At 36.3% G+C, this 26,176-nt stretch overlaps 1 protein-coding gene across 1 annotated transcript in view; it reads right to left on the bottom strand.

Moving 5' to 3' along the window:
- Positions 1 to 26,176, bottom strand: part of CA10 (carbonic anhydrase 10) — a 668,840-nt gene that overhangs the window by 54,330 nt on the left and 588,334 nt on the right. The window contains exon 6 of the mRNA XM_074223688.1: positions 5,313 to 5,408. Coding sequence (XP_074079789.1) covers positions 5,313 to 5,408 — 96 coding nt within the window. The remainder of the gene's footprint in view (positions 1 to 5,312; positions 5,409 to 26,176) is intronic.

The following is a 26,176-nucleotide window of genomic DNA, read 5'->3' as shown; positions in this document are numbered from 1 at the left end:
CAATATATCCAACTCTCTCTACCATTCAACTTTTAAGTAGAGTTACAAGTCATGAGCAGTTAACTTTATAGACTGAACTTTTCCTCTAATCTTCCAATCTTGGAAGACTTTCAGCTCAGGATTCTTAGACATCATCTTGTAAAGCAATTCCTGTGAACATGAATTTTAACAATGTGTATTGACCATAGCTACTATAGACCCAGAAAGTAAAGCTCTTGCTATCAACATTCGTGATATTATAAAAAATTCAACATCAGAAACCAATATTATTTTTTTCAATGGAAATAACATTAAAGAAGCATTACCATCTGTTTTACTATTGTACCTTAAGAAACACAGGACTATTCCATATAAATTATAGGTAAAACTTTGATATGTGTTATTCCCCATTTAGAATATAAACCCCTCTTTTATATTTTTACCTCCCCCCCTAGGATTGGATGCAATGCTTTGCACATAAAAATGCTTAATAGATTGTTTGTTCATTCATTCATTTGACATATGTAGAAGTGGAGTATCGTTTATGATGAATATTGTTTTTCAATGTGTAACTTTGTGTTTTTTCACCCCTTAGAAATATATCTCACTTTAGGGATGCAACCTATTGTCAACTTTTACTATTATTCAGACAAAAGAGTTTTTTTTGGTTACAAAAGAATCTCAACAGGTTTTTGTCCTGAGAACATCTTTTAGCCATAATTTTCCTTTCTTATTATTCTTTTTTTGCCCTTCCTTAGAATAGTGGATTCTATGCTTTATTAATATTAATGCATTTTGGTTAAAAGACTTTTAAAATCTGTTATCATCTATTTTATGCTTCCAAGAATACACACACACACACACACACACACACACACATATATATATATACATACATAATTGGTATCTCATAGGTGTTAGTAATAATGCAATAACAGTAATAAAATATTTATTATTTGGTCTCTACTTTTTTTTGAATCTGTTCTATGATTTCATCAGAGTGGAAAATTCCAGTGTGAACCCTCTCCAACAGATGAGGGATTAGCATTTTATGATTTTACACACACACACACACACACACACACACACACACACACACATATATATATATACACACACACACACACACATATATATATATATATATATATATATATATATATATATTTAGATTTTTCAAGGCAATGAATGGGGTTAAGTGGCTTGCCCAAGGCCACACAGCTTGGTAATTATTAAGTGTCTGAGGTCAGATTTGAACCCAGGTACTCCTGACTCCAAGGCCAGTGCTCTATTCACTTCGCCACCTAGCTGCCCCACATTTTATGATTTTAGAGAATTAATTAGAACAGTTACAGTCAGTGTGTGTCAGAGATAGAATTGGAACTGAGGTCTTCTGGATAGTAAAGTCAGTTATCTAACCATGTTGCTTCTGAGGTTTCTTTTAATTACATTAAAATAGTTAAACATTACTCTTCCTCTCTTTGGATAATTTGGAAACTACAAAAGTGATACTTGAACAACTAAAAATTGAACAGATTTGACAATGACAATAAGGGATCACTAGTATACTCAGGTTGGGTCTAATGCAAGCAGGAAGCTCATAGGTAACTAGAGCACAAGAGAGACCATGAACTCCATCCTGGTCAATTAGAGATAGGAATAATTATATTCAGTCCGCTGAAACCTCTAGTAGCTACTTGCCATAGGGAGCAATTTCTCCATTTTCATCAACTTAAGCTGCTAGAGGAACCTTAGCAATGTTCTGAGGGTGGAGGAGGGAAGACTGGTTTAGAGGGAAAGGGAAACATGTTTCTGTAAGCATATTTCTTCTATGCTTGTTAAATACATCAGTATTTTGGCAAGCACAAATACTGTATTCTAAGTTGATCAATCACTGTAAGCCATAGTGAGTGTCTATATTACAGAAGTGACTTCCTCTACTAGGGCTCCAAATCAGGGATGCTGAAAACCATGAACTGTGCCAAATCTCAAATAGAGGGACCAGCAGGGACAGTTCATATTGATATGTAAGAATTGGCCAATCTCCCTATCCCCTGTCTTTCCAATTGCACAGGAGCATAAGTAGATGTCTAAATTTTTGGCTAAAACAGGCTGAGGGAAACAAATGACAGCTGTCCCCTTTGTAACTGATATTGTTACCAGATAAGAAGGTTCTCAGAACAGGGAAGAGCCCCCTGATTAAGTTCACGAAATGGGTTTTTCTGGCTTAGTTAGGGCTAAACTGGTATTATCAGAATCTGCTTGTATTTGTGGCTAGCATTTGGGAATGTTTAAAACTGATTTTCTTTCTCCCTGATCTGCTTTTTTCAAAAGATCAGAGAGGATCATGAGTGTAGAGAGGAAAGGTCACAGAGGAAGTAGTTGGAATCAAAACCAAAATTTCTAACTTCAGCTTTCATACTCTTTTCACAAAACTGTATTGCCTGGAAAGTATCATTAGGAATTAATGACCTCAGAGACCATCTAGTGCACCTTGCTCATTTTACAGATGGGGAAACCGAGTCCCAGGAAGGCTGTGACTTAACCTAGTTTACATAGGTAGTGTCATGGATGGAATTTGAGGACATGAGAGTTCTTTCACTCCATAGCTACAACTTTTCCCACTGTGCTATGCAACAAGAGAACTACTGAGGGTAGGAGATCATGCTGGGAATTTCAGAGATAGCACAAGCTAGGTTATCTGGTAGGAAGTTGAGTCTCTCTGAATTTAACTTCAAAATGAGACAGTATATCCCTCTTGAGTTAAAGTGATCTTAAAAATTATTGAGTTCATACCCCTAATTTATATAATAATATAGAGGGGGAAATTGAGGCACAGAGAGGTTTAAGTGTCTTGTCCAGTGTCACTGAGTTATAAGAAAGAAGAACTGGGGTTTGAATTCATGTGCTTTCACTACAAATTCCAAAGTCTTTCCATTGCCCCACATTGATCCCAATATTTCTTTTCCCCTTTGTAGGAAAGTGCTTGTTAATAATGAATTGCAGGGGGCAGGGAGAGGGAAGGTTGTGGCAGAGTATAGTAGAGTTTTCAGAGGGCTCTTTCCCTTAATTCACAGTTGTACTAGGAGCTGAGAACAAGCCAGAGACTAAAGTTGAATGGAATGGGGCCTGGAGAACCCATCACAAATATATCTTTTTAAAGTATGACCTAGGAATAATGTCTCTTTAGCTGACCATCTTCTAAACAGTTTTCTAAATACTTATTAGCTCATCATAGTCTTTTAGTAAATAAATTTTGGCTTCTAGGAATGTAGCTACTTAAACAATGAGAATATGGCAACTTCTCTTTTGATTAACTTTCAAATGGACTCAAAATTCCAGTCTGTACATTTCATCTAATGTCTTGGAACAAGAAAGCCAGGTCTCCCAGCAGAGCAGAAACTAGTGATTTGGGCACACTCTATGAGCTTTGCAAAGGGTTCAGTTCACTTTCAAATGAACTTTTAATGGCAATTAATGTTAGTGGGGGAGATTTCTAGACATGAGGTCATATTGAAGGAGAGTCCCTGGGACACTTGCTGCCTCTTAGGGATGAGAGAGAGAACCTGGGACACAGTCTTCTTAGAGAGGAGATAGATGCTCATGTGTTGCCCTTAGGAAGGAGAAAGAGACCATCAGACATTGCCTTCTCTTAAGGAGGAGATAAAGGAGTCTAGTCATTAGAGAAGATATGAAAGCTCTGAGCCATTTTGAGGCTGCCACTAGAGAGAACACTGCCAGAGTGAGGAGGAGTTGAGGCCGGCTTCAGGGTAGTGTCAGACCAGGTATGAATTCACTCTTGAGAAAGTATCATCTTGCAGATTCCTATCCAAACTGATATCTCCTGTTAGTTAAGCTCATTTGTTTCTAAACTAATGAAGGAGAATATGTTGTCAGTGACTTCAGTTGCCTTTGTCCCTGTTATGGTCTGTCTTGAAGTAATTACTAACTTTGGGAAATGTTGACATGCTTGCTTATTTTTTGAGACTCTGTCCTTCAAATCTTACATTCCAGATCCATGTGTGGCATAAAGTTATTTTATTTTATTTAGTTTTTTCAAGGCAATGGGGTTAAGTGGCTTGCCCAAGGCCACACAGCTAGGTAATTATTGTGTTTGAGGCGGGATTTGAACTCAGTGACTCCTGACTCCAGAGCTGGTGCTCTATCCACTGTGCCACCTAGCTGCCTCCATAAAGTTATTTTAAAGATAAAAGTGAGTTGAAACTTATTTGTAGGAATGGAAGATGAAGGGAAGCAGGGGTATTCTTATGAGTTCTTAATGAGATATGGAGATGATTGGTATGGAGCAAAATCAAGGCAAGGGATGGAGCAGACTTTAGGGTCAACAATCTGGAATTCTTGTTGATTACTATTCAAGATAGCACTGAGAGGCACTATGATATTAATAGTGGGAAAAGCACATAATTTGAAACTAGAGGGCTTGGATTGAGTTCCAGATTTGCTATTTATTTCTTGTGTGACCTATTTCTTTCTTGGTCTCAGTTTCCTTATTTAAAAAATACGGAGTTGAATTAACTACTCTCTTAATTCCTTTCAACTCTAAATCCTATGGTTTGAGAATGAGAACAATAAATACATAACTTGGCAGTAACCATGGATAGTTTATTGTTTTTTCTTCCCTCCCCTCCACTCCTTTCCTTTCCCTTCCCCTCCCCTCTCCTTCCCTCCTTCCTTTTCTCCTTTCCTCTCTGTTTCTGTCTCTGAATCTCTGTCTCCTTTCCTTCTTTTGGCTCTGTATTTCTCCTTCTGTCCCTTTCTTTTTCTCTGTCTCTACCTCACCCTTTTCTCTTTCTCTATCTTCTAATTAAAAAATCATTACTATCTTTGGGAAAGATTTCATTTCACATGAATTCTAAGTAAAAAACAAAACAGCTACAGCCAAGTCCTGATTAGTGCAAATGAGGAATCCCTTGAAGCAGTCACCTGTATTTGAATTTGCAGCATTTGCAATTGTAATTATGTAAAATGTAAAATTGGTTCCAGATCAATGAAAACATGCTGTGAAAATTCAATTAATGCAATCACTTCATGGGATTCATTATTTGCACTAATAGGGATCTAGATGTTTTCTATAGCTTAGCTTGGTTGGTAGAATGTCAGTTCTTATAGGTCAAATTTTAGTCTTTATATTTCCAAGGACTTATGCAATACCTGGCACATCATAGAGACTTAATAAATAATTGGATTCATTATGACTCATTTGAATATTTCTACAACCCAATTGATATCAAATAATTGCTGTGGGAATACACAATTCTTTTAGGGTTTGAGGAGAAGGTATATGATAAAGTGAATAGATGCAGGATACTCACTTTCATAAATATAGAAACTACCACCAATCCATTTGGACTTTTTGCAGCCTCTGTGACGTTAGTATATAACTCATGGTTATAGTGGATTAGCTGAACCTGGCAGGAGAGAGAGAAAAAAACACCAGTGACATTATAAAGGGCATTGTACATCACATTCATGGTGATCAACAGCAGTGAATGTTGTGGATGATTAGAAACAAAGTCTTTTTCAAATGAAGGGATTTTGTAGGAATTAAGGGTTCCAATTTTTTTTTTTTATTTTTACAAAGGTTTTCTGGTAACAGGCATGATTTTTAATAACCCCAGTGACCATCTGGCTCTGCCTGGCCCCAACCCAGGATGTCTCCTCTAAGCTGTTGGTAAGTGAATTTCCTGGGGGCTGGTAGGTTCTCTGAGCTATAACAGCAGCTGGCATTGGTATCACAAAATGCTCTTCCCAGTAATAGGGGCAAACCAGGAGTTGTGAGCTAGGGAGGTAGCCTGGTGAGCTACAAAGGAAGAGGGAGAGGGAGGGAAAGAAGACAGGGAGACAAGGAGAGAGGAGGGGTGGGGGGGTGAGAGAGAGAGAGAGAGAGAGAGAGAGAGAGAGAGAGAGAGAGAGAGAGAGAGAGAGAGAGAAGAGAGAGGAAGAGAGAGAGAGAAAAAGAAAGAAAAAGATATGAGAGAGACAATAAAGAATGGAGAATGAAAGAGTGTTCAGAGAGAGAAAGAAAACAGAAAAGAATGAGAGAATGAGAAAAAAAGAGCTCTTATGTTTCTTCAGTCAAGAGGGCATAACTTTTTCTTCTTTGTTTCTTTTTAAGCAGCTATACACCCTGAGTTGAAACTTTAGGTTGACCCATCCAATATCATGCTGTTAATTATTGAACCCATGCTCAATAGCCAAAAGAGTTGATTCTAATCCAAATTATTTTAGAAATTAAAAAGAAAAAAATTAAAAGCTGGTCAGACAATGAAACAGGATAAATGTTCTTCAAATAAATTATTTTTGAGGATCAGGTTTATGATTTCAGTAGTGTGGGGAATTCCCAGGGAGAAAACTCTATTAATTCAGATTACCCCTTGTTCTGTAATTTGTAGTTTTAGAGAATTACATAGGATGATATACTTAAAACTGGAATAGACCTCAGAGACCACCAAATCTGTCTCCCTTTCTTTTACAGATAAGAGCTTAAATGACTTGCTCAGGGTCAAATAGCTAGTAAGTGTGTGAGAGTGGATTTGACACTGAGGCCAACTTTCTATCTACTACAACATGATGTTTTTATTACTCTTGCTCAGACATTTATCACTCCACTGATAATATTTTCTTCAAATAATTCTTTTGTTAATAACAACTTGATCAATATTTTTTTGATATCTGAGTAATCATTGTAGAAGGATAGCTCCCTGAGCAAAGGAATACCCTTGGTATAGGTGTTATCACCTTAGGGATGTCAGGGACAAAGATCCTAGGGTTTTCTCTATGCTCAAAAATAATCCTATTTGTTTTTGTACTTTTCATGTGTTTTTCCAATGCAGCCAGATGGTAGTAAGGTGACTGTTGTGTCTTTGGAAGAGAAATCCCACTTGGGGAATGAAGCCTGCTCTCTGGTGGGAGCAGTGACTCCCCAGGGGTCTCTCATACCCATCCTCTTCGAACAGGCCACCTGGGGCCTGCCTTCCTCCCCTGGTATTTTCATGGGTAAAGAAGCAGCCCCTTTGTAAGTTATGCTGTGTGAAAGTTGTCTAGAGGCTCTGGGGGGTGCTGTGCCTCTCCCCTCCAGTGCCTAGACAGTTTCTAAATGAGAGGCAAAATGTGTATCTAATAATGTGCACAGATGATCTGTGACAAACCTCCCAGCACCACCAAGCAAGTGGAAATGTATTAAGGAGCAACTTGGAAATTTCAACATAGCCTGGGAATTGGACTGTAAAGAGAAGGTAGAGGAAGGGGTTTCATGGTCCCAAAGTGACACTTCTCTCTGACATTCCAGCCAGAGTTAGAGTATGAGATCTACCAGGCCATGGACCATTTCCTCCAAGGTGTACAGATGTACAGTGAATTCAACAAGACCTGTGCTTTGAATTCAGATAAAGTGAACTAGGAGATTTAGAAGAGGGGGGTGAGGGTCAGAAAACCTGATCCTCTATTTCAGTTTCCAGTTTTCAGCTTAAGGAAGTCATTAAATCTCTCTGATTCTCAGTTTGTTTATCTGTATAACTGGGATTGAAGATTTATTTTTAAATTTAAATATTTTACTTATTTGTTTTTTCAACTACAATTTTTAGCAAGGTTTTGAGTTTTACATATTTTTTCTCCCTCTGTTTCCTCTCCCTTCCTGACAGAAAACAATCTAATATAGACTCTATGTATATAATCATGCTAAACACAGCTCCATATTGATCATGTTGTGAAAGAAGAATCATATCCAAATGGAAGAAAAAAATTAGAGGAAAAAATAATGACTTTTAAAAATTGAAAATCACAAGCTTTGGTCTTTATTTAAATTCCATAGTCCTTTCTTTAGATATGGATGGTATTTTCTTTCACAAATATTTTAGAATTTTCTTTGATTATTGTATAGTTGAAATGAACAAGTTCATCATAGTTGATCATTGGCCTATGTTGGTGTTTGTGTGTATAATGTTCTTCTGGCTCTGCTCATATCATTCCCAGGGGATCGTAGATTTAGAGATAGAAGAAGGGAACCAAGTCTAACCAATTTATTTTATAGATAAGAAAGCTGAGACCCAGAGATGGGTAATGACTTGCTCAACACCACTCAGGGAAATGTAGCACATCTGGGATTCAGGTTCTCTGACTGTAAATCCATCATTCTTTCTACTGTGCCATGTTATTTCTTCTCATACAATAATGCTAGCATCTTCTCCTCTGAGTTTGTTTCTTCTACTCTATACATATCTTACATGAACTTAATTTTATCATTCACATACTACCTCTTTTACTGTACTGTGAAATCTTTGAGAGCAAGGGCTGTTTTTACCTTTCTTTGTATCTTGATCACATAATACTTGGAAAACAGTAGGAGTTTAATAAATGCCTGCTAATAATACCTATCCTGTAAGATTATTCACGAGATCAAATGAGAGCCTGTACACAAAACATTTTGTAAACCTAAAAGTGATAAATGACAGTTACTATTATTATTATTTTGTGAAAGAATTTTTAAACCTGGAGGAATGTGTGATAGAGTAGAAAGAAGACTCCAAGCTGGAAAATTTGAATTTTAATACCAACCTGCCACATAAGAACTTAATTTAAAAACATTTAATAAGTGTCTATACTATGTTGATATTAAATACTATATTAAGTCTCTGCCCTCAAGGAATTCACAATATGTTGGGGGTGGGGAGAGACAACAATTAAATATATACAAATGAATTGCTGCTGATGTTATTTGTCCTTCATTTTTGAAGAAAGGGAGATAGATTTGGTGGTCTCTGAGGTCTCTTCCATGACATCAGGGAGGTGATGCTGCGTCAAGCACATGAATTTGATTTGAGTGAGGGGGTGCTGTACTAAGTCACCAGCCTCACTTTCCCTCAGGAGCCATCTGAGTCTGGTGCCTAGATATGATTCAGGACAACTGGAGATGACCCTAGACATGAGGCAATCAGGCTTGTCCAAGGTCACACAACTAGCAAGTGTTGAGACTCGATTTGAACTCAGGTCCTCCTGACATCAGGGCTGGCACTGTATCACCTAACTGTACAAATAAACTATATACAACATAAATAGTAAGTAAATAAGAGGGAAGGCCATATAATTAAGAGGGATTAAGACAGTCTCCCTAGAAAAAAATTGGGATTTTAGTTGGAACTTAAAGGAAGCCAGGAAAGCCAGTAGATAGAGATGAAAAGGAAGAGCATCCTGGATATGTGATGGGAGAAAACTAGAGAAAATGCTCAGAGCCAAAAAATAGTTTCTTGTTCATCAGACAGTAAGCAAGTCAGTGTTACTAGATGGAAGAGTGTGTGAGAGAGGTGAGGTGTAAGAAGATTGGAAAGGTACATGAGGAGGTTGAAAGGTCTTTGAATGCCAAGCAAAGAATTTTGGTTTTGATTCTGGAAGTGATAAAGAGTTTCTGGAGTTTATTGAGGTCGAGGTCCTGGGAATGTGACATGGTAAGATCTGCACTTTACGAAAATCAATTTGACAGCTGAATGAAGGATGGTTTAGAGTAGGATGAGACTCAAGGTAGGCAAACCAATAATCAGATTATTATAGTTTAGGTATGAGGTAAGGAAGGACTGCACCAGGGTAGTGGCAAGCTTCTTTTAACCTCTCTGAATCTCAGATTACTCATCTTTAAAATGGTGTCTCTCTTTTCTACCTTACTAGGATATCATGAATATCAAATGATACTTTGCACAGTGATGTAATGATACTATATGTATTTTGTAAGTCAGAAATCCTAAAAAACAAATGAGTGCATTCAGAGCTACAGAACTGTATCTCTTATAGAACTGTAACTCCCTCTTCTGATACTTGCTAGGCACTTGTTTACAGTATTGTATTGTTTCAGATGTTAAAAGATTAAGTGAATTTTGTATAATTATACAGTATCGATCAGGCAGGTCTGAAACCCAAATCCTACTGATTTTAAGGCCAACTTTTCCCCCACTGTGTCATGCTGCCTCTCTATAAAAATAGAAACTATTGTTAGTAACATTACTTATGACTGGGAGTTGCATGGATTTTTGAAATACTTATATATGTATATATACATACATTTTGATCCTTCCATGGAATCAATCAGAAGTCTGAATCAAGGTTCAAGCGAGACCTAGACACCACTATTAGGTAAAACAATCTCATAGTAGAACTAGAGGAATCAGGAAAATGTCTTTTTTAGAAGTTCTGGGTTTAAGCTGACTCTAAAAGGAAACCTGGAATTCTAAGAGCTAGATCTGAGGATGGAAAGTATTCTGTAAATTAAGGGGGAAGTATGGGTGGAGAAAGAATAGACTAAGCAAAGACCCAAAGAATGAGTGATATATGGGAGGAACTTTAATTGTTGTGTAGTTGTTTTCAGTCATGTCTGACCATTCACAGTTCTATTTGGGATTTTCTTGGCAGAGATATTGGAGTGGTTTGTCATTTCCTTCTCTAGCTTTCTATAGATGAAGAAATTGAGGCAAAGAGAGTTAAGTGACTTGTCCAAGGCTCATCCAGCTAGTAAGTGTCTGAGACCAGATTTGAGTTCAGGAAGGTAAGTCTTTCTGATTCCAGCACTCTAGTCATTCTACTGAACTACCTAACTTTCCCTGAGAGGAACACCGGCTTTTATTTTTATTTAAAATTTTTTCTTTTTTTACTTAATACTATTTAATTTTTATCCAATTACATGTAAAGATAGTTTTCAAGATTCATTCTTTTTTCTTCTTCTTTAATATTTTATTTATTTTGAGTTTTACATTTTTTCCTCTAATCTTCCTTCCCCCGCCCCCCGCCCCCCACAGAAGGCAGTCTGTTAGTCTTTACAATTCTTCCATGGTATACATTGATCTAAGTTGAATGTGATGAGAGAGAAATCATATCCTTAAGAAAGAAAAATAAAGTATAAGAGATAGCAGAATTATATAGTAAGATAATTTTTTTTCCCTTAAATTAAAGGTAATAGTCTTTGTTCTTTGTTCAAACTCCACTATTGGTTCTCTGGATACAGATTGTATTCTCCATCGCAGATACCCCAAAATTGTCCCTGATTGTTGCACTAATGGAATGAACAAGTCCATCAAGGTTGGTCATCACCTCCATTTTGCTGTTAGGGTGTACAATGTTTTTATGGTTCTGCTCATCTGGCTCAGCATCAGTTCATGCAAATCTTTCCAGGCTTCCCTGAATTCCCATCCCTCCTGGTTTCTAAATAGAACAATAGTGTTCCATGACATACATATACCACAGTTTGTTAAGCCATTCCCCAATTGAAGGATATTCACTCAATTTCCAGTTCTTTGGACCACAAACAGGGCTGCTGTACAATATTTTTGTACAAGTGATTCAACATTCATTCTTGTAATATTTTGATTTCCAAATTCTTCTTCCTCCCTTTCTTCCCTCTCCCTTTCCCAAGACAGCAGGCAATCTGATATGGGTTACACATGTGCAATCATGATAAGTATATTTCCATATTAGTCACACTATGGCAGAAGAATTAGAAAAAAAGGGAAAAACCACAAGAAAGAAAAAAATAACAAGAAGTCAAAATAGCATTCTTTGATCTGCATTCATATTCCATAATTCTTTCTCTGGATGTGGATAGCATTTTCTATCACAAGTCTTTCAGATTTGTCTGAATGCTGTATCACAGAGAAGAGCTAAGTTTATTATGGCTGATCATTGCACAATGTTGCTGTTAATGTGTACAGTTCACTCTACTCAACATCAAGAACAGGCTTTTAATGAGTAGATTGGTCACTAACAGATAGTTTTTTGCAAATGGCAGCTCATGAAACAAAGAAAATTACCAAATCATCTTCAATTTTGTAAGATTCTCTTTCATTTTTGTACTGATGGTAATGGAATGGCAGAAATGGCACAGAGAGAACTAAAATCAACTAGTTTTTTAGATTGTCTATAACTATTAATTATATGATTCCCATGAAACAAAAATTTAAAGTTTTGTTTTCCACTTTTCTTGTTAATTAGGAAAAATATCATCACTATATATATAAAATTAGCTGGGGAAAAAAGATACCAAGGTCAACCTCCTAGACCAAAATATAAGAGAGAAACACAAAAGAGCACCCCCCCCCCCCCCCCCCGTGTCAGTTGCTCCCAGGGCAGAGGAGACAGGGCAGCTGAGATCTTTTCTATGTCCTCTCAAGCTCAGCTATGACTATTTGCCACAGGGCTCCTTCAGTCTCAAGGAATAATTTCTCTAGTGAAGAGACTTTATAATGCTACACCAGGGAACAAAATAAAGGCACATCAGGAAAAAGGGAAGAGCTTGCTTATTTTTCCATCATATATTTCTTAGTCTATCACCAATGACTTGGCAATGTCAATTATATTTCTGGCAGTTTTCCTTGCATAACAAACACTCTTACCTCCTCATTCATCTCACCTGGGGAAAGAGAGGAAGCTGCAGACATTTCTATACAGATTGGATATGGATCTCAGTTTGGGAAACTGAGTCACAGGGGAAATACAAGGCAAGTCTTATTTATTAGGAATGTCAATCTACAGAGCCCTATTGACATTTATTCCATGGTTAGATTTCTTGACATATATTATAGGATTCTAAAGGCAAATTCTACAATTCAAATTCTGAATATCATTCAGAATTTTTGATAATTCAGAATATAAACATCCTGAAGTTAGGGTCTACATGACTGCCATACAGGAGATACTTGATAAGTATTTGTTTAACTGAATTAATTAATAGAATTAATCCTTAGTTTTCATGGGATAACATTACTAAGAAATGGTGTGAAAGTAAATGAACAAACCATGAATGCTGATATGTTGAGCCCTTGGAAAACAGAGTATTACATTCTTGCAATCACCCCAATCTGTAACCTTTCACTAGTGATTGCAAAAATATACTTCTCTGCATATGATTCTTTATAACAAAACACTAATTATGATAATATGTGCTTTTTTCTAATATAGTGACCATGAAATAGCCCATAAAATGCAGTACAAAAAATAAAATTAGTAATACGTCAAACTTTCTTTTTCTCGCTAGTAATTCTCTAGAATTCTATGGCCTTTTGAGCTAATGTGTCAATTAAAAAAAACAAACAAACTGATTTCAGACAATATTCACTTTTTATAATACATTATGTCTACAGTACCATAAATGTTGTACAGCAAATTCAATTCTTTAAAACTAAAAGGTTTCTGGTTTTTTTTTAAGCTTGAATCTTCCTTCCACTGTGCCAGATGGTAATGTGAGCATGTTGTTCTGTATACTACACTGCTAGAAATCCCTCTACCTTGGTCACCCTCTGGAGACTAAGGGAGAGATTGTAGGGATTCTGGTTGCTGCTATTGGAAGATAAAAAAAATTGCTGAGGTCTAGACATCATCTCTGACACTCTGACCTTCATAGCTAATGGATGACATAGGAGATTTTGAAGGATGCACCAGCTTGAAATCATATACCCTTTAGGATAGCAGCCACTCCACAAATTTGTGCCTCTACCTCTAATTTTCTTCTCTACTGGGTGATGATAATAGATATAGTAAAAATTAGTTTACTAATAAAGTTATGTGAATGCTTGAACCAGAAAAGTTAAATGTGGGGGAATTGATTATATTTAGTTATCTTAGCTTGAGCTACCTCATGTCCTTGAAAGCAACAAAAATACTTGTGAAGACTCTCCAGAGTGAATTCCTGGTTCCTGGAGATATGAGTAGAGAGAGTATGACCACTTTTGAGGGATTATAGAGAGAATTTCTGTTCAGGCATAAATTGCAATAAATGACTGCAGAAGTTCCTTGCAATTGTGACATTTTCTGATTTTTATTATATACTATCTCACTGTTCTCTAATTCAGACATGCCTACTCTCAAAGTGATTAGACTTAGTTACATTTGACCAAGATTCTCTTTGTTTATTTTTACTTTAGAGAAAGAACAGAAACACCCCATGCCTTATTCTGATTTTCAGGATAAGGGTGATGATAGTTGAGGAGGAGTAGTTCAGACTCTTATAACAGGAGAAATAAATAGCTAAAACACAAAATACTTTGCATCAAATAGAAGTTCACTACATTTCATAAATATTTGTTGATCCAGGGCATTCTCTCTATGTTACTTGGAATTGAGGTTGAGAAGGACAAATGAGGCAGGGCTTCTGATGATGAGTTAATTATTATGATCCCTTAAAGGGAACTGACAAATGTAAGAGTTTATGCAATAGCTCAGACTAAGGAAAAGAAGTGTAAGATTCAAATTGGTATCCAAAGGAGTTAAAAAAGAGGGTGGGTTACCTTAGGAGCTGGGATTTCTTAGGAATGCCAAATCCAAAAGACTGAGATGGACATGGAAAATCCTAGGGCCAGGATAGAGATTTTAAATTAGGGCAGTTGGCCAAGGTATGGAAAGCATTCTACCAGGATTTCTGGCAAATAGACTGTTTGATGAAATGCAAATCCTTAAATCTTTGGCATATTCTGGAAGTGGCATGCATTCTGTATCTCCTTCCTCTCTCTCTTGTTCTAACTTCTTGTAAAGGTCATGGCTAGGCTTACTATGCTACCCCCTCCTTCTGCTCTTTCTCTCCAACAAACACACAAAATATTGTGAAGCTTGGGTACCTAGACATAGACAACTCTACTAGCTTAATCCCAAATCTCATTATTTGGGTAGTGGCCATGAGCCCACCACAAGGAAAATCATCAATAATCTGGTTTCTCCATAGCAAATAATTTGTAGGAGTCTTTGATGATTGGCCAGGAAGATCTCTATTAAGCCAACAAGCCAGGCTGAAAAGCAAGCTTCCAAAGAAACAGTAAAGTCTCTGCAAAATAACTCAGACACACAGGAGAATCAGCATATTGAATTATACTACATTTGTCAGAGCTTTTATAACCAATCAACAAGCAGTTATCAAGTCCCTACTATGTGCCAAGGATGCAAAGATGAAATAAAACAATCTGTTCTCTCAAAGAGCTCACATTACAAAGAATGAGTTTTCACTTATCTGGGAGGAATGAATCACCAGTCCTTGATGAATGGGTATTCATTGTTTGTCTCTTAGGTTACTGGAGCCCCCCAAGGATTGCCCCCCATTCAGGTCTAGTGGTACAAATCTAAGTTCACATTTTTTTTTATAATTTGACTCTATCAGTAGAAGTGAGTGAATTCATGAGGAAAGCAACTACTCAGGTTAGCCTCTTTACCTGAGGACATCTTCATGCAGCTAGGTTGTAGGAGATACAATATGGTACAAGGAACACAAGCATGTGGATGTTCCTTCCCATGTCAGCCATGAAAAAAAGACAAGAAGAATCCTTAAGTCTATCTTTTTTTGGGGGGGGTAGGAAGAGGTATCTCTTCCACATTGCAACTTTCCCCATAGTGGATTTGACATATCTTGGGTCACCATAAGAAGCTAAATGAGAATTTTTGGGGAGTTTTGTGGGATCTGGAGATGACATGTGAAAACCAGCAGATGACATAACCTATGACTAAATACTTAACCTTAATTTTACAATAAGGTACTGTAAATAATCCATAAAAGAAAAAAGAAAAAAAATGCACACTTTTTCTCTGGTACAAAAGGAGGTCCAAAACTTTTTACTTGGATTTTCTAGATTGAGTTGGGGGTAACTGTGCCCCTAACCCCCAAGTCATGGAAGGAATAATTATAATGATTTAAGGTTTGCAAAGTAGTTTACAAGTATTATCTTACTTGTTACTCACAATAATATGGGAAACAAAGGCTATTATTATCCTCATTTTTAACAGAAGAGGAAACCAAGGTAAATGGCAGCAGTTTATGCTTTGTCTCCAGTCACACAATTAGGTCATGTCTGAGATAAGATTTGAGGTTGGGCCTTCTTGACTTCAAGTCCACACCTACTGACATCTAGCTGCCCCTTGGAAAGTACTTTTAAGTCCCACATATTATTTGAAATAGACTTAAATTTTTGAAGAAAATCATAGAACATAAGAATTTTGAGCAAAGAGAGGATTTTAGAATTCATTCAGAAATGTGGTATATTTCTTTGTAAAAAATATAATGGAAAATGCCACTTGCTAATTGTGAGACCCTATGCAAGTTCCTGAGCATCAGTTTTCTTATTTGTAAAAATGGAAATAAATATACTAATATAGTAGATAGAGTGCTGGACTTTATACATCACAACCCTCTGAGCCTCAAACTTCTTCACTTAAAAAGTGAGTATAACATTACTTACAGTACTCATTACTCATGGTTGTTGTGAGGCTCAGATTAGAGCATGTATGTAGCTAAAGTGCTATGGGAATGTTGTTTTTACTGCTACATATTCCAGCTGTTGTAAGGAAATGACTGATTGCAAAGTACATTGAAAAGTGTTATTAGGGGTGGCTAGGTGGAGCAGTGGATAAAGCACGGGCCCTGGAGTCAGGAGTACCTGGGTTCAAATCCGGTCTCAGACACTTAATAATTACCTAGCTGTGTGGTCTTGGGCAAGCCACTTTAACCCTGTTTGCCTTGCAAAAACCTAAAAAAAAGTGTTATCATCCAACTACTTTGTTTCACAGGTAAGGAGACTCAGACTCCAGAGAAAGGGTTTGATTTTGGGTTTCAGAGCAAGTTTTTAATAACTTTCATGCAAAAATTTCATATTTGCATCTTTTTTTGGTACTATGATTTCACTGGTTTAGGGAACTTATAAGGAAATTTCCTCTACTGATGTGGTTCAGAAACTGGTTTCTAACTTGTAGTTTTTGAGACTTGCTGGAGGTTTTGAGGTGTTTAAGTGGCTTACTCAGAGTGATGGCTGCCATCAGGTGGGCTCTCACTACATACATATATATATATGGAGGCCCAGGGAATTTCACTACATATATACATATATATATATATATATGTATATATATATGTATGTATATGTATATATATATATGTATGTATGTATGTGGAGGCCCAGGGAATGCAATAAGAAGGTAGCTCCATATCTTATGTGGTGATTTAAATATCAAAATATAAACTATTTCTGTGATTCTCCCTTTTAATAATTGTTCTTCAATGAGAAGTAGGAAATAAATGTTCAAAAATAAAGGGAATCAGGTAATTAATTAATCAATCAACAAACTTTTATTAAGCTCTTACTCTGTACGAGAAATTGTACTGATTGATAGGAATTCACAGAAGGGCAAAAAAACCATTCTTGCCCTCAGGAAGTATACATTCTATTGAGGGACATTAACACATCAATATATACATAACTATCTTAAACAAATAAATAAATCAATGAATAACATTCTCTTCTTTCTTTATACTGATGATTATTTTCATGCTTGAAAAATATTTTGTACTTCTTAAAGAGACTGTTATATTGTTTCATGCAAATTTTGTAAGATTGAGGACTCTCTCTCTCCCCCCTCTTTTTCTCTCTGTCTCTGTCTCTTTCTTTTCTCTTTTCCCTTTTTCTTTTTCTCCTTTCTTTTTCCTCCTCTCTCCCTCCTCCCCTCTCCATGCTACCCCCTTTTCCCTCTCTCCCCCTTTCAGTCTCTTTCTCCCATTTCCCTCCCTTTGTTTCTGTCTCTCTCCCTTTTTCTTTTCTTCCCTCCCTCCTCTTTTTTTGTCTCTCTCCTTCCTGTCTGTCTGTCTCTCTTCCTTCCTCCCTCCCTCTCTCCTCTTTCTCCAACTTTCTCTGTCTCTGTCTCTCTCTTCCACCTTTCCTTCCTACCTCCTTCCCTTCTCTGTCTCCCTATCGTTCCCTCCCTTCCTCTGTTCCTGCCTGTGTCTGTCTAGATCTCTCATATGCTATAGTCCAGCATCACAGACTGCCTATTAGATAGTCCAGATGGATGTCCTGTGGGCATTTCAAACTGAACATGTTTGAAACAAAACTCTATCTTTTCCTCAAATCTTCCACCCATTCTCATTTCTAGCTAGGACACCTTCATCCTTTCAGTCCCTCAGGTTTACAACTTGGACTCTAACTTCCCTCACTGTATAGATCCAATTGGAGAAGGAAACGCCAAATCACTCCAGTGTCTTTGCCAAGAAAACCTGAAATCATTCTATATATTAACAGCAACATTGTGTGATGATCAACTTTGATAGACTTAGCTCTCCTCAGCATTACAATGATCAAGGCCAGTTTTAAAGGACTTGTGATAGAAAATACCATACACATCCAGAGGAAAAAATTCTAGAATCTGAATGCAGACCAAAGCATACTATTTTCCATTTAAAAAATTCATTTTATGATTTATGGGGTTTTTCCCTTTCATGGGTTTTTCCCTTTTTGTCCTGATTCTTCTTTCACAATATGACTAATATGGCAATATGTTTGACATAATTATATGTATATTCTTTATCAGATTATTTGTTGTCAAGGAGAGGGAGGAGAGAAGGGAAGGAGGGAGAAAAATCTTATAAAAATGAATGTTGAAAACTATCTGCATCTTTTTGGGAAATACACACACACACACACACACACACACACACACACATACATTATACATGAAAATAAAGAAAACTCCAAATGGGATCAAGAAGAATCAGATACAACTGAAATGACTGAACAATGTCAACAACAACAACATATATCTAATCATTGTTGCCTTAATTATTCCATTCCTACAATTTCACTCATTCCACTTCCACTCCCATTAGCCACAATTTAGTTTAAGTTCTCATCACTACTTACCTAAACATTGCAATAACCTCTTATTTTATTTCTTTGCCTTTAATCTCTTTTCCCTTTTAATTTATCCCCTAATCAACTGCCAAAGGGACGTTCCTAAAGCATTTCACTGACAATAGAATTCCCTTGATTAGAAACCTCCAGTATTTACCAATAGCCTCTATATTTAAAAATTCATATTCTTCTGTTTGATATTTCATGCTCTTCATAGTCTGGTTCCAGTCTACCTTTTCAGGTTTGTTTCCAATGACTGTTCCCCACATATTTTACCTTCTAGCTATATTGACTTATTTGCTGTTTCCAGCACATAACATTCCATCTCCTGTCTCTGTGTCTTTAATACAGTTGATTTCCCTTTACCTGAACTGTTCCTCACCTGTGCTTCATAGAATTCCTAACTTTCTTCAAAGTCCAACTGATGTGCTCTCTTCTAGATGTGGCTATTTTTAGTCCATTGAGCTCTAACATCCATGAAGTTTCTTTTCGGTATTTAATTATATATGAATGAGTCGTTTCTTTAAAGCTCTTTGAGAACTTTAAACAGGGGATGTTTTCTTTTTGTCTTATCACCAAGTTAGTCTTGGCATCTTACATCTAGTTGACATTTAATAAATGCTTATTGATCGCTGATTGATTACCTACTAGTCAACCCAGTCAATATCAATCAACATAGAAGATATTTTCTATCTTGCAAGAAGTATTCTGTACATAATAAGTACTTAATAAATCTCTGTCAAAGGCCAACCAGAACACATCATGATTAAGTGACTTGCTCAGGATCACAAATGTAGAGAAGATAGGACAGAATTGAAAAATCTTGATTTTAAATTTTGTTTCCCTTTCAAAGACAGGTTATAAATTTTAATCCTGATTCTTCTACTTTTAATTCAATTCAATTTAACAACTTTATTTTATTGATGGGTATCTATGATGCTCTGTTCACAAGTACCAAATGAGGTGCTAGACAGATTTCTACTTGCTGATGAGTTTGCCAACAGTATGGAAGACCAGTGCATATTACAAGTGGAAAATAAATTTTTTCATAGATGATGAGTTACTCCAAATATTCTTGCTTGTCAATGATATTATGTTGATTGGATCAAACCCTGGAATACAGAGCTTTCCAGATGAAATCCATAATCACTAGAAAGAGTTTTGGTCATCCAAAAAAGACAAAGCAAGTGGATCATAATACCTACAGTTATGCATTATATTAAGGGGCCAACCATATCTCTATCTATCTATCTATCTATCTATCTATGCATATGTATATATATGGTCATATATACACATACATTTTTGGTCAACCATCTCTCCAGTGAAAGGTGGGAAACATGCTTTATCTTCAATTCTTTGGAAGATTGATCAAGCTGCTTCTTTATTACCAATGATGAATTTTGCAGACGTGGCATAGAATACATTATTAAAGAAATGTTTGGCCATCAAAGGAGGAGAGCTAGATATCTTGCAAGACTAAGGGATAACTGATGACAACTTGTTCACTGAGTATACAGTGTAGGACAGGTGGGTGGTATAGTGAATAAGAGTGCTGGTTCTGAAATCAGGAAGACTCAGCTTCCTAAATTCAAATCTGCCCTCAGGCAGGTACTAGCTGTGTAACCCTGGGCATGTCACTTCAATTTACTGATCTGTAAAATGAGGCGGAGAAGGAAATGGCAATCCAACCCAGTATTTACCAAGAAATGGGGTCATGAAGAGTTTGGACATGATTGAAAAGTGACTGAGCAACAGCAAATAGTTCTTTGATAGCCTTGTCATTCCAAGAGCTCTGGAAAAATGGTAAAAACAAAACCAAAATCAACCAACTGATCAACCAACTAACCAACCCAGTGATCAACAACAACAACCACAACAACAAAACTATCAAAAACCCTACAAAAAGATAACTAAATCCAACCCAACTCCTGTGGCTCATGAGCTAAGAATGAATATTACATTTAAAATAAAGTTTTATTGTAGTAAAAATATAAAATTAATTCCTAACTCAGGCAGGTTGTAGGACAGATTTGACCTCCTGCCATAATCTGCCAACCCCCCCACCAAATACTGATTAGATTAGATTCTTTTTTGGAGGATTTATAGGAAGCCTCAGAAAATGTCATACAGAATGAGAAAACCTGGATGAATTCTTTTCTGGCTCCTTGGAGAGAACATCCTCATTGAGAGATCATGGAAGGATTTGAAGCATCAGAATGAAAATGGCCACTTTTGTTAAGAGAACCATTGGATCATCTAATCACTTTGTAAATTTTAAAGCCCTTAAAGACATAAAAACTGATTATTGCTATATAGGTGATGTGTGGTTTTTTCCCATTAGAAATAAAAGGACCAGGAATGATTTTTGATGTGTAAAAGGAAGCTTCATTTCGATGGTTGCTGATGGAGACATTGCTTTTATTTATAGAAAGTCATTAACACATTTTTAGTTATGTGTAAAAGCACACACAGAGTTTTCAGAGAAGCACACAGTTTGATGTTTACCAGCTGCTGCTTCCCTGCCCCTAGGTTTGGCAATTATCACTATTCTGCGTTGATACCTATGAACTCCTAAATTTCAAAATATCAGAATGCCAATTATTGCTACAAATCAAAGTTATCTGCTTGTGATTGTTTTGACCTCAGTTGCTAAACTAAATTTAGCTCTTTTACCAACCCTTTTCTTCCTAAAAAGGCAAACCCCCCCTTTTTAAAAAAAAAGTATAAAAGCATCTGAACTTTTTTTGTTTTGTTCATTTAGAACAAATGGAATCTAATTCTTTCTGATTCCATTTGAGGTTTTCTTGGCAAAGATTCTAAAGTGGTTTCCTTCTCCAGCTCATTTTTACAGTGAGGAAACTGAGGCGAACAGGGCTAAATGAATTTCCCAAGGTCACACATATAGAATGCATCTGAAGCCTAATTTGAACTCATGAAGATGAGTCTTCCTTATTTCAAGACCAGAGCTCAATCCACTATTTTACCTGGCTGTCCTTTTACTATTATTCCCATGTACAAAGTACCATGCTAATTGCTAGAGACACAAATATAAAAACTATATTTTTTGGTCTGAAGGAATTCACATTCTAATAGGAGACATATAGGAAGTTTTGACTGCAAGTTAGATGGGTTTTTTTAGTGCACAGTAGCAAAACTGATGATATTTTATTTTGTGTGATTTTCTTTTAAAATTTAATTCATAATTTCATTTAGCAAATATTTATTTTCTCTCCTATCCATCTCAACATTGGAAAAAAGAAAAAAGAAAACAAAACTATTTCAAAAATTATGCATAGTCAAGGAAAACCAATTCCCAGCATTGACCGTGTCCAAAAACATCTCATTGTGCATCTTGAATCCCTCACCTTTCTGTCAAGAGGTAGGTAGTATAACTTCTTCATTGTTCTTCTAGAGTCATGGAGGGGGACATTGTTTTCATAACTATTCTTCAGTCTTTCAAAATTAGTTGTCTCTGCTATATTGGTGTTATAGTTTGTATAGTTCTTTTGCTCATTTCACTTTTCATTGACAAAATCTTCCCCAAATTCTATGAAACTACCCTTTTTATAATTTCTTATGGCATTATACAATTTCATTACATTTATATATCATTGAATGCTATTCCACAGATCTGAAGAAAGAGGGATAATGGCTGTGCTGGGACAATGGGATCTGGGGGAGAATTTCACTAATTTTTCTTTTCCAGTAGGGAAGAGAGGAGAAAGACTTTGAGCCCTGGATATTTTGATCAGTGACCTAACTTCATGAAAGGGTGTGACTAGACTGTTCCTAGACAGTTAATCTTCTCATTCCTATGCATTCTCAAGAGAAACATACAGCAATATAGCAGGGAGATGTTAAAGGACTAGAAGAAGTTGTACAACTGTCCAGATGACTAACTCTCTGAACAAGAAATATGAGACTAAGGACATGTAAGTCTAAGTCGTCTCCTTGCTGACCATATCTAAAAGGTCTAAGAAAAACTGCTTGGGCTGAGACCTGGGAAAGATCTTAATATAGAAATATCAAGGTCACCTACTATATCTTGGGTCACTACTAGTCATCTTGACCTTTCTCTTATCACTTGATTTTTATGACTCTGGAGGAGAGACTAAGGCCAATGCCTTTGCAGTTCTGCCTCACTCATATCCATTTCCTGTACAAGGCAAGACATTGTCCTAACAATGTCCTTGGTCTTTGAGAATGAAAGATGAACAACAATAGCAATTCCACAAATAAAACCATCTCCATTTCTAGCATCAAGCCATCTGAGAGTGCCAAGGAGTTTTATGGTGAGAATTTTCTTTTTTCGGGTCTTCATTAATTTGTGACTTCTGAGAAAAGAAGACATTATAGCACAGAGTGAATAAAGGGTTGATCCCTGAACTATGGCTTTAAGAATCATGTGGGTAAGGAATAGTCATAGTTCAGTCATTTTTCAGTTTTCACCAACTTTTCATGACCCTGTTTGAGGTTTTCTTCCCATTTCCATCTTCAACTCATGTTTCAGATAAGGAAACTGAGGCAAAAAGAGTTAAGTGACTTACCCAGAGTCACATAGTAAGTGTCTGAGGCCAAGATTTGAACTCGTGAAGATGAGTTTTCCTGACTCCAGACTAGGTGCTCTATCCCCTGAACCAGGGACTAATTTTGGTGTACTGGGGCTTTGAATTCTGTTCTTAGTAGCGGCATATGGGTCTTATGCAGGGACCTATTAAGCTCAAAGGATGTCATTATCAGAAGCCTGGCCACCAAATAATGAATATTCTTGCTCATAGCATCTAATAAAAATTATATATGAAAAAACAGATCTATGAGCAGCCACCTTCATATGCATCTTCTATGTACTTATAAATGTTCTTATATGCACTTAAAATTTTGCACATGTATACAGTTCTAAGTTGTTTATTTTTGATACATTTTTTTAGGTTTTTGCAAGGCAAATGGGGTTAAGTGGCTTGCCCAAGGCCACACAGCTAGGTAATTATTAAGTGTCTGAGACCGGATTTGAACCCAGGTACTCCTGACTCCAGGGCCGGTGCTTTATACACTATGCCACCTAGCTGCCCCTTGATACATTTTTTTTATGGCTATTGTAGCTGAAAAAGATAACTCACAAAGATATTCAAATCCAAATGGAAGAAGGATATCATTATCTGTGCTTCCTCAATCTTGGGACTCATTTTTCAACCCCCATATACCTGTTATATAAAGTTTTTTTTTTTTTAGGTTTTTGCAAGGCAAATGGGGTTAAGTGGCTTGCCCAAGGCCACACAGCTAGGTAATTATTAAGTGTCTGAGACCGGATTTGAACCCAGGTACTCCTGACTCCAGGGCCGGTGCTTTATCCACTGTGCCAACTAGCCACCCCTATATAAAGGTTTTTGTTAAAATTCAGTGGGTAAATTTCCATCTACCTTCACACCAATCCGTTATTCTTGCAGACTAAACTTAAGGTGTGGTGCTTCTATATTTTTGACAAACAGCTTCAAAACCCATTGAAACTTCTCATTTGAAAGATTTTTGAGTAGTTCAGAAAATTCTATTTCCAGGCTTTAAAGTATGAAGATCAGAGGACATGCTTACATCATTTCCAGCAACAAAATTCATATAATGATGAAAACACTTTCAGACAGTTGTTTTAAAATGCTTTCTCTATAGCATGCGTTCTTCTCACTCCACAAAACAGTTACTTTCTCATTTTATTGTTACAATGTCACTGTTGTCTAAGATTCAGGATGAATAGGGAACAAATTCAAATATATACACAAAAGCTATTACTCAATGAATAAATACTTAAAAGATATAAACAAATAGTTCTCAAAAGAATTGCAAAGTATTAACAACCATATGAAAATTCTTCCAAATCATTTACAAGAAAAATATAAACCAAAATAACTTAAGTTTTTAATTTAAGAAAATCGAAAAAATGATAAAATATGAGAATAATCAAAGTTGAAAGGGGTGTGGGAAAACAGACACACTAATGTACTCTTGTTGGAGTTATGAACTGGTCAAATTTTTCTAGAAAACAAATTAAAATTATGCTAGTAGAGTGACTAAAAACAAGTTGGATCCAGAGGTCTTAATGTTAGACATCTACCCCAATGAGGTCAAAAAGTAAAAGACTCCGTGAGCACCAGTTCAAATACAGCATGTCCCCAAAGTCATTGTGCAATTTTAAACTTTAATAGCATTTAAGCTCAATAGATTTTTTTTTCTTACTAAGACTTTGGGGACACCTTGTATGTAGCAGCACTTTCTGTACTGCTACAAGGAACTTGAAACAAAGTAGATGTTCATTGATTGGAAGAATGACCAAACAAATTGTGTAACATGAATATAATGGATTTTTACTGTGATATAAGATATGAGTATGATGACTATAGAAACAAAACATGAAAAGACTTTATTCTCTGTTACAAAGGACAACTTAACTTGTTGGATGGGGGGACGATAGTGAAGAGAAAGATAATTTATTGAGGAATAAAGGTGACAAAAACAAAATAATTGGTAAAATTGTAAAAATGTAATGTAAATATAAAATGTAAAAATGTAAAAATTTTTACTTTTTTACTATGCAGGGAAAGATAAAGTCAGACTTTTTTGCAGATATTTGTTAGGAAGCATATTTGGAAGGAAGGAAGCATTAATTTGCAGCCACTTGCTTATATGTTAGGAACTACTTAAACATTTTATGATTAGCATCTCATTGGAGCCTTACAACAATTCTGGAAGGTAAGTGCTATTATCAGTATTGTCTTTTTTTATGGTGGAAACTGAGGCAAATAGAATTGCCACATATCTAGTAAGTGTCTGCGAGAAGATTTGAATTCAGATCTTCTTGACTTTAGTACTCTATTCATTGTGTCTCCTAGCTGCCCCTTATCATAGAAAAGGTTGACAAATCAGTTGGGTGATGACAGAACTTGTGGCATAGGATTGTGATGGAATACTTTTGTACTATAAGAAATGATTAGCAAGGATAGAGGGATAGTTTCAGAAAAACTTGAGAAGACTTATATGAACTGATGTGAAATGAAATGAGAAAAACCAACATGATAATAGCAATGTTATAACAATCAACTAAAAAAGACTTTAACTACCCTGATTAAGACAATGATCCAAGACAATTCCAAAGGCTCATGATAATAAAAAATGCTATGTACTTCCAAAGAGAGACTGATGAACTCTGAGTAAACACCGAAAGGTACTTTTAAAAAACTCTTTTTTTAGTGGTTGTGTGTGTGTGTGTGTGTGTGTGTGTGTGTGTGTGTGTGTGTGTGTATGCTGGTTTTTTTTTTTTAGGTTTTTGCAAGGCAAATGGGTTAAGTGGCTTGCCCAAGGCCACACAGCTAGGTAATTATTAAGTGTCTGAGACCGGATTTGAACCCAGGTACTCCTGACTCCAAGGCTAGTGCTTTATCCACTACGCCACCTGTTTTCTTTTTCAACATGGTTAAGACCAATTTTTTTATGACTTCACATGTCTAAATGATATCATATAGCTTGTCTTCTAAAGAGATGATAAAGAATAGTACAGA

The sequence above is a fragment of the Macrotis lagotis genome, chromosome 2, assembly GCF_037893015.1.
Source record: "Macrotis lagotis isolate mMagLag1 chromosome 2, bilby.v1.9.chrom.fasta, whole genome shotgun sequence".
NCBI classification, from domain to species: domain Eukaryota; kingdom Metazoa; phylum Chordata; class Mammalia; order Peramelemorphia; family Peramelidae; genus Macrotis; species Macrotis lagotis.
This window is presented reverse-complemented; position numbering and strand designations above follow the sequence as displayed.